The sequence below is a fragment of the Nymphaea colorata genome, chromosome 14 (assembly GCF_008831285.2).
Source record: "Nymphaea colorata isolate Beijing-Zhang1983 chromosome 14, ASM883128v2, whole genome shotgun sequence".
Taxonomy (NCBI): domain Eukaryota; kingdom Viridiplantae; phylum Streptophyta; class Magnoliopsida; order Nymphaeales; family Nymphaeaceae; genus Nymphaea; species Nymphaea colorata.
Genome location: NC_045151.1, coordinates 8,503,984 through 8,518,507, shown reverse-complemented (window position 1 = coordinate 8,518,507; position 14,524 = coordinate 8,503,984). Strand labels below are relative to the sequence as shown.

The 14,524-nt window shown below is 42.0% G+C and overlaps 1 protein-coding gene across 3 annotated transcripts; it reads right to left on the bottom strand.

Annotated features, from left to right (window-relative positions):
• Window positions 1-390: 390 nt before the first annotated feature.
• On the bottom strand, window positions 391-9,292 carry LOC116267380 (auxin response factor 6). 3 transcript variants are annotated; one of them, XM_031649045.2, is made up of 14 exons: window positions 8,003-9,292; window positions 7,327-7,439; window positions 6,894-7,007; window positions 6,730-6,786; window positions 6,478-6,633; window positions 6,270-6,354; window positions 5,567-5,657; window positions 5,301-5,465; window positions 5,074-5,196; window positions 4,573-4,648; window positions 2,999-3,146; window positions 1,665-2,917; window positions 1,189-1,379; window positions 391-698 (listed from the first exon to the last, which is right to left on the bottom strand). In XM_031649045.2, exons 1-14 carry the CDS (start codon window positions 8,049-8,051, stop codon window positions 500-502), a joined length of 2,820 nt encoding a protein of 939 aa, XP_031504905.1. In that variant the 5' UTR covers window positions 8,052-9,292; the 3' UTR covers window positions 391-499. The 3 variants fall into 3 exon arrangements, with proteins under 3 accessions (XP_031504905.1, XP_031504906.1, XP_031504907.1); XM_031649046.2 differs by having other exon boundaries at window positions 6,894-6,992; window positions 8,003-9,291; XM_031649047.2 differs by lacking the exons at window positions 6,730-6,786; window positions 6,894-7,007; window positions 7,327-7,439; window positions 8,003-9,292 and having other exon boundaries at window positions 5,567-5,662; window positions 6,478-6,616.
• Between the last annotated feature and the right edge of the window lie 5,232 nt (window positions 9,293-14,524).

Sequence of the window (14,524 nt, the reverse complement as noted above, 5' to 3'; positions counted from 1 at the left end):
TTTGATTTGGCCCAATATACACATAGATGCATGCGACTCACCGCCGGTTTTGGAACTTTTCTGCAGCACATAACATCCAACTGAATGAAAAGTCGAGTACTTTGTACGTATTTTCTCTCCCTCTCCCTCTTACCCTCAACAGGACGGCTGCATCACCAGGATTCATCCGTCCAAGCGAATGCACCATTTGCTTCCCCCCAAGTGAAACCACAACACATTGGAAAAGAAAGATAACGCAAGAAAGGCGTATATAGAGAAAACTGTAAACAGCCACAAGCTGAGGAACAAACGGCCTAGAACACAACCATTCTGATTCCAAGTCATGCCACGTCATTATACCACTATCGAGAAAGGGATTAAACACAGACGACTAAATCACATGAAACGGCATGAACAAACAGTTGTATTTATATCTATGGCTCTGCCGTGGATACTTGCTAGTTGTGCTCAGACCCACTGACTGTGGGCAACATAATACAGACACAATTCTAAATCAGTTTTAGTAGTTTAACGACCCAACAGAAGTGATACCAGAACTTGGGTTCCGTGAGCCCTGCCGGTTTGTGAAATCATCACAGATGCTGCTCGCTTGCCCCTGAAGCGAGACGGAATTCAAGAGGCCAACACCCTGTCGCCCCATCTGTTGTACTTCTTGAGGCGAGAGTATCTTGATGCACCAGACATTGTTCACAAACTCCCTGAAACGAGGAAGACTTCATGTAAAAATTAATAATGTAAAGCACGCCTAGAATATACCAAGAAAGAACACATCATTCACAGGTTATCCCTCCATGAGAACAGGTGATGCACACAAGACGCTACACGACTGCATGTCTTTTATAGAAGCTGTATCTGATAGGAATGACAATGGGTATCAATTGTTTTTCTCCTCAAATGATGCAAGGAAAACAAGACCACAACTCAAGTCGTTTTGTGGATGGGTAGGATTCTTTTCAAAGCAACCCATGAAGCAGGAGGCCCCAAATTGCATCTTTATATGTTTCAACATGTGATTTGGTTATATGCTCCCCACAGTGCAAGTGACAAATAAAATCTACAAAGAAAGCACCTGCAACTAAAATCATGACTTACAACAGATATTTCAACAGAACAGTGGGAAACAGGAACCTACCCCTACAACAGGACTTCTAACAAGGCAAATGTTCTCGAGAAACAGTAGACACTTACTGCCATGGGTCGTCGCCGAGTAGTAGAACATCATTCTCCCTATCGACAAATACAAGCTGCCAGCCTGATCTCAGAGGGTCCTCCAACTGGCCTTCAAGGCCAAACATACGAGCAAGCTCACTGCGCAGCTCATGATAGCTGCTGAATCTGGTGATGTCCAGTGACCTCCCGTAAGACCCTAACTTATGAACCTAACAAACCAATAGAACATGAGAAGACATTGATAATCAGAAAAACCACCTTAATTCACTATATGACTACTCTGAAGAGCCGACTAACTCAAGCTGTAAATTTATTTTTTCTGAGTACTTTGCCCAACAAGGAATTCAACAACATCAAATAGAGATGTTAAATACCTCCATCTAAATGCTTGAGATGAAGTAGAGTAGGGTTCATTACGTCAGAAATTTCAGCATACTAGATACATAGAGGGTACAAGGAAATACACTATTAACAAAAACATAAGCAGCTCCCACCTTTACAAAGGTTCTAGTCTGTTGATTTAGACCCACATCATCTGGTGATTGCAGGAAGCCATTCTCATCCAAGCAACAACCAGAAGTCCCCATTGCTGCATTGAGAGGAAAATCAGTTACTGGGGTACTAAGATAATTTGATCCCGCAAAAGACAAGGTCCCCTGATTGGCATCAATGTCAACTGTTGTAACTCCAGAAACACAGGTCGGCATGATAAGTGGCGAGGACTCTATATTGACACCAAAGAGGAGATGGTTGCTTTGCAGATAACCAACACCTTGATCAACTGCACAGTCTCTCCCAGGGAGTGATGGCAACGAGATAGCATGCTGGGAATTGCTGGACCGTGACTGTGAAACAAACTGTTCAACTGGAGGAAGAACACATTGACCTCCAGAAGGAAGCATTGATTCAACAGCCAACTTTTTAGATGACCAACCCATAGAAGATAATGATGGATTTGTTCTTGGCAAGTAAAGGAGACGGGATGCATCATCTGGCAAGAATGAGCCCAGGACACTGGGTAGTGTAGATATGCTGGAACTTGAAACAGGATGCCCATTGGAATCTGTGAAGCTTTGCTGTTGGCACAAAGAGGTGATGTTTTGTACAGATGGGGTCTCGGAAGAGGAAAGATGAGTTAACGCAGGAACAAGGCCTGGCATCTGAAAGGCTTGATGCTGGGGTTGATGTTGATCAACCAAATGCTGCGGATGCGGCACTGGTTGCAACTGCTGTCGCTGCTGTTGCTGCTGTTGCTGTTGTTGCCGATGCTGGTCCTGCTGCTGCTGCTGCTGCTGTACTTGCTGTTGGTGCTGGTGTTGCTGCTGTGGAGCTTCATACTCAATAAACGAGCCCTGGTGCTGCAACTGATGTTGGAGAATATTGTTCTGCGGTTGGCTCTGCTGAAGTGCTTGAAGCAATGTTTGCTGAGACTGTAGTTGGGTTTGATGCATCATCTGCCTCTGCAAGAAAGGAACTGATCGCCACGACAAGTTCTGAGGTTGCTGAAACTGCAAAACGGTTGATGGCTGCTTGGTGGAATCAACATTCCTCATTTCCTGGAGGGCTGCTGCTGCTATTGTGTGGTATGTGTCTGATTGTGCCCCCAAAAGAGATGAATCAAGCCTTGGTTGCATCCAGGAATTAACACCAAAGCCCTGGAAATTCAAAGACTGCATGCCTCGGTCAACACCATCTCCTCTAAGCCACATAAGGGATGAATTCAGTCCCAAATCTTCATCCTTCATTCCTGTTCAGTACGATTCCAAATTAGAGTGCTCAGCAAAGACTAGCATTCATCTGGTGAACACATTGTCTTGGAAAACCTTACCATGCAGAGTTGGCAATCCTGGAGGCCATGGACGCTTTAACCTAAGAGAAAATGGCGAGGGATACATGGAAAATGTTGTCAGAGGTTCTATCTCCCACAAGGATACTCTTGGCTGTCTTTCACCAGCAGTAGATTCGTCCCAACCAACCTGATATTTTATCCAACTTCACTAGGAGCAGATTTAAAGCATGAAAAATAAATGCAGAAACAGGAGCCAATGCCAACAGCATATGGAATTTCACGAGCACAAAAATATGGATAACCATGAAGACTATAAATTTGAGCATGAAAAGTTTCAGACAAGTCCTCAACTGGAAAGTCTACCGCACCAAAAGCACGGGTTTGTAGTCATGAAGCGAATGTCAAGTGGTAATTCAGTTATCTCAGTTAAAGGCATTAGAGATTCAAAAAGTAATTAAACAAGAAATATCTCATATTATGTTCTATGAAACCATTGTCACAAATATCACTTATTAATCCAAAAAAATGCAATAAATACGCCAAAAAACAGCCAGACAAAAAAAAACGGCAATAAGATGCATTTTTTTAAAACGCCAAAATATAAAAAAAAAGCAAAAAAAACATATAATACACATTTTTCGTGTTTTTTAAACTGCCACAAGTTTTTCTTTTCTTTGAAAGAGATCTGTTATTAAAAAATGGCACTAAATGTAATATTGAAGAAACATTGGCCTTTTTTAAACTTTTTCTTTCCTTTAATGGCAAAAAGTTACTTTAGTTAGAAAAGAGGGATTAGACTAAAAATTGAAAATTGTTGTAGTGAAGAGGGCTTAGCCGCTTAGGTTAATATGCATTGGAGGCTTGAAGCTTGAGGCCAGAGGGTCGGAATCTGATAGGGGAGCCTCCGGAGGGACAGAATCTGAAAGCAGAGTTGCCCAGCGAACAGAAGCTGAGAGGGGAGGCTCCGAATGAAAGCTTGAGAGGGAAGTCACCAGACAGAAGATTGCAAGATGCAAGCTTGCAAGCTGCGAGGGGTCTGGGAATCGTCGGACGCGGGACGGTCTATTTTACGATTTACTGTTGCTTATTTTACTCTCTATGCTGCTGTATATTCTACAGATATTTTTATTATGGTCACATTCCTAACTTTATGTTCATATTTACTGTTTTATTCACCTATGTTCTGTTTGTCATCGGACATTAGCTAAGTTGTGTTGGAACATAAGCTAGTTTCCATTTACTAAGTTTAATGTGTTGCTTATCTAGTCATTTATTAATATTTTTTTAATTTCTCATTTATTTTTATTTTTATATAATTTAGGATTTTTAAATTTTTTTAAAATTTACCGAGATTTTCCCCAAGATTTTCCTGAGATATACAACTTGGCCGTATACCCGAGAAATTCCTCGCCATATAACACCCATACACGATATATGTGACAATGCAATGAACAATCAAAGGAAGAAGGCTGTCACAAATAAAAAGATAAAATAAGAAAAAGAGTGGCGTTCAAAAACTTAAAAAAAAATGCAGTGGTTGCACTTTAAAGAATGCACTTGAAGTTGACCACAAGAACCACTAAAGAATGGACACATGAAACAAAATTCCATACCTTCACAGAACGCCAATGCGAGTTTGGCCACCGAACAGGATCTAAATCACTGATTCCAGTTATTGTACCCATGTACCTACAAGTAACATTTTTCTATTTTTACAAGATGACCAATAAGTGTGACATTTTTGTACTTTACAAGATGATCAATGAGTGGAAGAAGACGTATGCTACAATTAGAAGATGAACATCCCAGACAGGATATGGTTTAGAAGGAAAGCTGCATAGAGAAGCTATTGCAAGATAGAAATGCTTAGAGGTGCCTCAAGTTAACAACGAATTGGCTCCACAAGCAAAATAAGGTAGAAATCCATTTATGAGCTTACATATTCATGTTAGAAACTTAGAAGTAACCCAGAACTGAACGAAATGGGTCGAGACACCAAACAAAAATGATCAGCTGACGGCAATGTCAACTGGCCAAATTTATAGAGGCTATAGAAGAAAATGAGCGACTTAAACCTCCTTGCAGAAACCATGACAAAGCTAGCACAACCATACCTACGAACGCTCGATTCCTCGGTTTCAAACAGCATTCTAAAACGCATACCAACAGAAACACGAGTATGATAGACAGCTTTGGCATACTTGGCTAATGGTATGACAAACTCTGACGGGCTTGCCCTACAACAAAGAAGCAAAATCAAACAATAAGAGCAGTTTATAATTTTATACTGCAAATGAAGGAAAACAAAAGAAACAGATGGTAGTTGTGTGATAATCACTACCTTGGGTTGTAGAATACAGTGAAACGGCTATTTGTTGCAGCAGCATGAGCTGCTGCAGCAAGGAGCCCAATATGCATACTATCACTAGACAAGACTGATGAAGGCATTACGTTTTGTGGTCGAGTTGCACGCCGAATTCCTAAAAGCAACTGGTTCTTTTCATTCCTGAGTAAGTTTGACATGCTAGCCTGAGTAACATAACCAAAGAATGGTAACATCCTAGAAGAATACAAAAAGAAGGAAGATGATAGAATCCAGTCACAAACCAGATAAAAAGGACAGAATCACCAGCAACAAGTCTTTTTGCACTTACAAACACGCTCCATCCTGTAGTAAGTAAATGCCTTTTGGGCTGGCCTGTACTAAAAATGGAAATCAGACATCACGAAGAGGCTGATAAAAATCTAAACCCCTGCTCTACAAATAAGCCAAAGCATCAGAGAATTTGTCCAACTGTTTGGATTGGATACTACAACAGTTCTGAATAGCAAACAACTTGGAGAAGACAATTGAACAAGCCTAGAGATTACTATCCTTCAGATATTATATATATACCTTTCATGGAAAGCTATTTAAATAAAAAAGTTTACAGATTTTCCACATTTAAGGCATAAATGACCTAAAGAAGACATTATTAGACTCCACTGCATCACCCCACTACTCTGCATTCACTTCCTTAGCAGTCGGATAAAATGAATAGCCAAAATCCGTTTACCTAATATTCCAAATATGTGACCCCATTGGTAGGTAGGCAACAGAACGAAAAATGGCCGTAAGCTGCAAAATATGGCACTTTACTAACCTAGCCAACATTGTAGAACCAGTAAAAGAAAAAAATGTGATTCAGATATCAAAGCTTCATAAGCTTAAAGTCTTTTCAAAACATTCTCAAATATGCAGAATATCACTTAAATTTCAGCTATATCATTATAAATGCTGCTTCCACATAGCAAAATATTCAAAACTCACCGCGAAAAATATGACGGAATTTCCATTCATTGTCGTGTAGATCCCTAGCTATCAATTCCTGGGCAGGAGGTTGCTGAGAGAAATCCTGAATAACCACCAAAAAAGGAAAAGGAATAAACCTGTAGAATTTCTGAAAACCTGCCAATGGAATGTGCCATCATAATGTCGTACACAAATCTTCATAGAATGTAAAGGACAAGGTGCATACCAGTGGAGGAAATACTTTCTCAGCTGCACGACGAGGAACAGAGAACCCTCCATGTGTGCTAGTATCGCTAGCTGTCAATGTCTTGCAGAAATAATTGGTTGGCTGCTTGCTTGGTGTCCCCAGTTCAGCAGGGAGATACACATCTTTTTGCTCTTGCTGCACAATAATTTATGTCAAGACTTCAAAAAGTGGGACAGACAAAACTGAAAACTGAGATTTGACAAATGAATTCCTGTCAAAAACATCAAATACCGGGCTTAGGGGTTGCAAAGTCATCTGTGCATACACTTCATCAGTCTCCACATCAGCCTGGAAGTTATCACTTTAGATTTCAAGCACCAAAGAATGCCATTCACAGAAGGCTGGATCAGAATGGTAAAGCCTTGATATCCTACAGACAGGGTGATTGCACTTACATGCATTGTCAGATCGTGAAGTTGACAGATCAACTGAGGTGGTAAGCTTGGATAGTTAGGTATATGAGCATCGACTTCCTTATTTGTTGATGCAGCAACCTGCACAAAGATCATCTAATCCTATAGTTGTACAATTATGACGCTCTTGTTCAAGGAACTAGCAATAATTAAGACGAAAAAGTCACCAAAAGCAGTCTACTAGGTCTGTAAAGGTAGACCAAGAGGTGTGAACAAACTGGGACTTTTTTGGAAAGATGCAAAGAATAAATTCTAACTTCTTAGAAGAAAGAAGTTAACACTAGCAAAGTGTCAACCGGGGGAATGTTTCAAAAACATTTCATGGATAATGAGCGATGATATATAACTTTCTGTTCAAGCCTTCACGGACCTTCGTCCTGTCCAAAAGAGATAAAGAGTGTACTTGATCGCTGACCTGTTCGCTGTGGCCCTGTGGGAAATAGACAACCCGACTGCCAATAGCAGGTAACGACACAAGAGGTCCAGCACATGCATGCCAAAGCTCTGAATTTAGGGATCGCTTTTCACCTGCAAAGACAGTGGCAGACACATCGATACCCATACATAACATAAGCCCAACGTGAAGGTTATGCACCATTCTTGTGAAACAAAGCTCAAGCGGAGCAATTCAGGTTAAAAGCACAGAGAGAAGATAGAAAAAGACTACAAGGGAGTTGCCCTTGGCATAGATTGTCGGCAGAGACCGCCCTTCTCAACTCCGAGACACATCTATCTATGACGTATTAATGCACGCTCGGAACTTCTACCCAAGACCAAATTTCGAAAGTACAAAACCCATTGGTGCCATTAGTAAGCCTAAATACGTAATACAAATAAGTTGACGAGAACCACTTAAAGGACAACCAGAGAATCAAAACATCAGAAGATGCTATCGTTGTGTTTCCTGGCCAATCACAACCTCGAAGAGTAAGATATATCCGCGCAGTTGTGCTCAGATAGCGTTCAAATTTCAGGCAGGAAAAGAGTAACAAGAAAAGAAAGACTGCAACAATAGGCCAAGTGCGACAAGATAGATAGATAGATAGAGAGAGAGAGAGAGAGAGAGAGAGAGATTATGTGGACAATCTTGCCTTCTTGTCCTTGAGGGACGAACCCAGAAGCAGAGAGCCTCATCTGCATATCCTTTTTCAAGTTTATCCTAAAACCAAAGCATTAAATCAACCTCCGCATTCCAAGGCCAAGTCTCCAGCACCCTAATCCTACAGAAGCGATCTACGTTTTCTTCCTTTGCCTTTCCCTCGCAGGAAACCCTAGAAATCGCACTCTTGAGTGGGCTTCAACTACAAACCCTCATGCCACTTCTCAAACAGTCTGCAACCCGAAACACCCTCTATGAATGCGCAATTTTATCGAGAGAACCTCGGAACCCAAACAAGTTGAGCTGTGCCTGTCTCCCAGTATGCTCCCACTATAAGCTCCCCAGTGATCACCCGAAGCCCAAGCCACTGCAATTGTTCACACCGTTTTTGACCTTCATCAAGGACCAGTTTGAAAATCCTAACCTTCCTCCTTACAAATCGTCTTCTGCTGCTTCGCTTGTGCATCTGCGCATGAGATCATCAGAGACCACAAGGTCCAAGCACCATTGTTCTCACCAGAGCTCGCTTTGGCGGTAGATGCCCAACCCCAAGGAAGTCAAAGGTTTGTCTTCAAGCCCTCCTAGCACCACCTTCTCCAAAAGAAGCAAATTGGAGACCTCAGATTCTCTAACTCCGACAAGCCCGCAAATTGGTTGAGAGACCGAGGTCTGGAGCTTCCAGATCTCGGAGCTAGGGTTTCAGATGCTCCACAGTCGCCCAGAGAGAGAGAGAGAGAGAGTTGCAGCAGAACAGATTCCCACTGAGAGTTTTTCTTCCCCGGCTACGTCACTGATAGGTCGGCGCCCATCTTCTCCTCTAGGCCGATTGTGGGTGCATCCAAACCCACCTCACCGCAACCCTCAGGGAGAGAGAGACCACCCTTTCACATTTAATTGTGAGAGAGAGAGAAAGAGAGAGTGACAGAGATGACGGTGCGTCACTTTTCCCCGATCAAATCAAAATCTGGAGTTGTTCACGAAATAAACACGCCCTTGCCTCCTTACCAACCACCTCCCTCTTCTCCCTTTTTCCAACACCTTTTAATTTTTTCCCGGCTCTCATCCTCTCGTCTAACCTTTTTATACTTCTGGGAGAGACGAGGACGACTCTGCAGGTCCCTCTCGTACCTTATCAAACAGAAGAAAAAAACAGAAACAGACCTCCCTTCCTCCCGTATAAACCTTCTATGCTTCAGGGAGACGACGAGGACGACGCTGATCTCCCCCTCGCAGCAAAAAGAGAAAAAGGAGAAACAGACAGGAGGAGGGAAAGCGGTCGCGGTAAAAGGCAGTTTGAGGTTGAGAGAGGATGAAATCAAAAGGTGACGTGTGTGCGCGCGCGCTCGCCCGTGCGTGAGTGCGTATGTGTGTGCGAGAACATCCCCTTACGACTCCCCTTGCGTTGCTAGGTAAGTGACCGTTCTATCCTCGTATTTACACGGCAATGACTTGTTAATATAAATGCTCCGGCCGGCCACGTATGTGCGACGTATGTATATATGAGAAGCTGAAATCCGCAGTTATGAGGTGCGTATGTCGTTCGGACGGATGGACGTAGAAGCTGAAATCCGCGCAGTTTGCATATATATATATATATATATAGTGATTATATATATATATAGTGATTGATGGAAACCAAACTTAGACCCTTTGAATATGATTTTTATTTTTTGAATTTTATATATTCAGTTGACCATTTTTTAGATTTTAATAGTGTTTTATAATAAGTAAAAATGAATGTCTCTCATAACGTCAACAATTTGATAATAGAAAAATTAACATTTTTCATAAAAACAATTTGATTCAAAACTGGTTTTATATCAAAATAGTTTTTAAAAATATATTAGGATGTTTATATTTTGTTTAAAAGAACTTCTCAGCAAAAAATTAAAAGATCTAAGTTTTATCTTTGACGGTTTTATATATATATATATATATATAGAGAGAGAGAGAGAGAGAGAGAGAGAGAGTATGTGTGTGAGTGACATACTTCCTCAGCGAGATGATTGTCAGTTGTCTCAAGTTGTTCAATGTTGCAATATCGAACAGTGAGAATATTTTTTTAAATTTTTTGTTAAACCTACAGGTATGCCCTCCCACCCCTCATCTCTCTCCTCTCACTCTCCTCAATTTCAGCATGTCTAGCACCTATTCGCCTGAATGCCCGTCAAAGCACAACTGTCCCATCTTTCGCAACCATGGCAAGCCGGCGTACCCCACTCTGATGGGTTAAGGTTCTTTCCTGTTTACCCTTTCTCCCTCTCATACAGAGAGGCTACCGGGCCCCTCTCCACCGTTGGCCAGACTCTTCTCTTTCTTTCTGATTACTGCTATCAAAGCCCAATCCACTGGCTTGATATTCCTGCATCTTTTGTTCGATTGTTGCCGGACCTACCCCTCTCTCAGCCATTGTGGTCGCAGGAGCTCCCTCTTACCGCCTGGTCAGTGCATTGCCCTGAATATTATCATCTCCTGTTGTGTACGCCTACTGTTAATTCAAGTCAGAATCCTCTCATTCCCAATCATTTTTCTTTGCCAGTTATTTTGCTTTTTGCCCTCTCCATCGTGTCTCTTAGCTCTGAGCATCCCTCCAGAAGCCCAGCACTACCTAGCTCCTTCCAATTGTCCCACCCATAGTTAGCAAAACTGAGAAATGGACTTGGACTTAGACCCGAAGACGACCGGGTTAATGGGTCAGCGAGTTGGCTTCACAACTTGTCTGAGTCAGTTCATAAATTTTGTATTGTATTTTTATTGTAATCTAGTACCCACTATCTAAAATAAAGCATGATCTTGATTATGATTTATCGACAACTCTTAACTGTAAGATCATTTGGTGGGCCGGCATATGTCTATGAGGAATTTCAGACATTATGGCTGTCTTAACGTAAATATCTGCTTAAGTGATTGCATTTTGGGATATTACGTCATTTTAGATGGTATGAGGTAATTTTGAAATGTATAAATACCAGTACGGAATTACGGACTCTTTGATGGGTTGAATCCGTAATTGTCCTTATTATAAAATGGTAGTAGTCCCTGGGGTCGTGAAATGGTTGCCTGAAACATTGGTTTCTAGGGTTTTCCTCTTCCCCATCTGAGAGAGACCTCAAGCGCGCCGCACGTACCCTGGAAGACCTTGCTGCGATCTTCCCGTGCACCAGATCAGATGGATTCATGTACGCTTCCGCTTCAGTTTAAGGTTTCGTTTATTTCAATGATTTAGCATGAGCATGATCCTGTTTTAGGGTATATACGTTTGGTTTTGTATATGCGTTATGGGGAGAAATCCCAACATTTAGTATCAGAGCCTTTGTTCTTCGTTAAATCGTTGATCTTTTGGCGTTCTTCTCATTTGAATGTTCCTGTTCTTCGGCTGCAAGTTTTCAAAAAAAAAAAAAAAAAAAAAAAAAAAGACAGGGGGAGACGGCCTCCATCGCGTAGGCGATGGAAGCCGTCGGCTTCCGTCGCAACCGGAGAAAGGGACAAAGGGAGGGGAAACGGCCGGCGAGGTCGCTGTCGCCGGAAGGGGCGGTGTGACCCGGCTGTTGAGCCTCCGTCGTGGGCGACAGAAGCCGTCGGGCTCCTGTCGCAGCCACGAAAGAAGAAGAAGACACAAAAGGAAGGAAACGGGGACGGCAGGGAGGGGCGACGGAGGAGCACCGGCTGGCGATAGGGGCAGCGGCCGGGGCCGGCCGTTATGGCGGCACAGCGGGCTGCGACCGTCGGTTCGGGCGACGGCCGGCGCCCACCCACCTCCGTCCGGCTCGTTTCCTTTATTTCGTTTTTTCTGAAAGAACTGCAAATAGGGCAGAATGACGATGTGGGGAAACCGGCCAGAATCGGTCGGTTTCCGTTGGGCGTTGGCATGCCATCGTGGTAGCCGACGTCCGGCGACGCTGGCGGCACCCGCCGGCGGCCACCCACGGTGATGGGTGGCTTGCCGGTGGAGCTTCACCGCCCGCCTGCCGTTCGGCAGGCGAGCGGTGGAGGCAACGCCCGCGAGCGATTGTGCGGTCGGGCGGACCGGGTGGACCGGGTCGGTTCTCGACAGACCCGATCCGGATCCATCGTGATTTAAAAAAAAAAAAAAATTTGCCGCCGCCCGCTCGAGCGCGTTTATGTTAATTTTTCGAATCGGGTCGGGTCTCGTCGGACCCGACCCGTATCCATTTGGTTTAAGTTATGTAAATCGGTTCATTTTTTAAAACCGGTTTTAGAAAAGACTCGAACCGGTTCATTCGGTTTCAGACCGGTTCAATACGATTCAGAACCGATTCGGTCCGATTCAGACCGGTTTGGACCTTCTAGGGACCGGTTCAGACCTTTTAAACCCGATTCGGACCATTTTTGGGACCGGTTCATTCAGTTTTAGAACCAATTCAGGGCTTTCAGAACCGGTTCATTCAGTTTTGGAACTGATTCTAGCATTTTAGAACCGATTAAGTTGATTTTCGAACCGATTCGGGCATTTTCAGACCGGTTCACTTGATATTTTGATCGATACGTCTAATTTTTAGACTGGTTAAGCCCTATGTAGGGGTATGTGGGTGTTCTAATTGTGGTTTAAGAACGATACGGGCCATTTTAAGGCCGATTCAGTAGTTCTTGACCCTCTTAAGCACGATTATGATACCGGTTTATAAATTTTGGACTTTTTTGGGCCCATTTCATTGAATCATTTTGGTTTTGGATTTAATGTAGGGCATACGTGTATGGTAATTTGGTTTATGGATCACGTTTTGGATTCAATGAATGACAAATTTTGTATGTAAATTTTAATTCATGTATCATGTTTTGCATATTATTAAAATTATGGGTGTACTTTAGATGAATGTTTGAATTATGAATTTTGATATTTGGTCATGTCTGTTGTTTGAAATGAGTACGTTTGTACTTTATGTCGCCAAAGTGACCTCTGTTGTACGAATTTGCTTGTTTTGAACATTAGATGATAGTATACTTGATCCATGCGGGCAATAATCAACCCAAAGGAAGATTGTTGTTTGGTCAGGTTTAAGTATACAGGGCAATGAATATGTGATAATTTTTCAGGTTTCCATGTGAATAGCGAGTCAATCCAAAGATAGGCTCGTTGTTTGACAGGGTTAATTATTTATATTCATTGTTGACCAAGAATACCACTTGCAGTTAGTATTTCAATCCAAAGATTGGATATTAACGTTGCACCGATACCTTGTGATGGGATTTAGGCCATTGTATTTAAATTCATTTATATTTGTTGTTTCACTTTGTAAATTTGATTACTGTTCCTGAGTTAAATGGTTCAAATTTTAAGGACTGGAAAGAAACTGTTATGATTGTTCTGGGTTGTATGGATCTAGACCTTGCATTTAGGGAGTTGTGCCCACCTCATCCAACAGATCAAAGTTCCCATGAGGATAAGCAGTACTTTGAATGGTGGAAACGCTCAAACCGCATGTGTCTAATGATCATGAAAAGATCAATCTCAGAAAACTTTCGGGGATCTATTACTGAAAAGGCTAGTGCCAAGGCATTCCTTGAAGAGATTGAAAAACGTTTTGCTAAAAATGAAAAGGCTGAAACAAGCACTCTTTTGAGTAAACTTGTGACGCTGAAGTATAAAAGTAAGGGGAACATACGGGAGCACATTATGGAAATGTCTCATCTTGCATCAAAATTACAGGCGCTAGGTTTGAGGTTACCCGAAGACTTTATAGTGCATATGGTTCTTCTTTCTCTTCCACCACAGTTTGGACAGTTTAAAGTTAGTTATAACTATCAGAAGGAGAAATGGACTCTTAATGAGCTCATTTCGCACTGGAAGAAGAGGAAAGATTGAAGCATGATAGGATAGAAAGTGCTCACTTGGCTACTACGCCTAAAAGTAAGAAAAGGAAGGCTATTAAGGAAATTGCAGTTGATCACGCATCCATTAAGAAACAGAAGAAACATAAGGAAGGCAAATCAAGCTGCTTCTTTTGCAAGGATGAAGGTCATATGAAGAAGGATTGTACTAAGTATCACGCATGGCGTGAAAAGAAAGGTACGATTCTTACTTTGGTTTATTCTGAGGTTAATTTAATTTCAGTACCAAGGCACTTGTGGGTAGATTCAGTTGCTACTACTCACATAAGTGTTTCTGTGCAGGGCTGCCTAAATTGTCGGACGCCAATTGATGCTAAAAGATTCATCTATGAGGGCGAAGATTGAAGCCATAGCAGTTTTTTTGAGTTATTGTTAAAGACTGGTTGTTATTTGAATTTGATAGAAACTTATGTAATACCGCCTTTTAGACGGAATTTGGTTGTTATTTCCTTACTGAACAAATTTGGTTATTATTGTTCATTTGGAAGAAATAAATTTAAGTAGTTTCTGCATTCAAATTTGAATTCCACTGGTTCTTTGTCTAGTAGCGATAACCTTTATTTGCTTGATACGATTGCTTCATATAATGAAACCTTGCATGTTACGTTTAGTGGTACTAAAAGAAAATTAGCCAAAGAGAATTCTGCTATGTTATGACATTGGC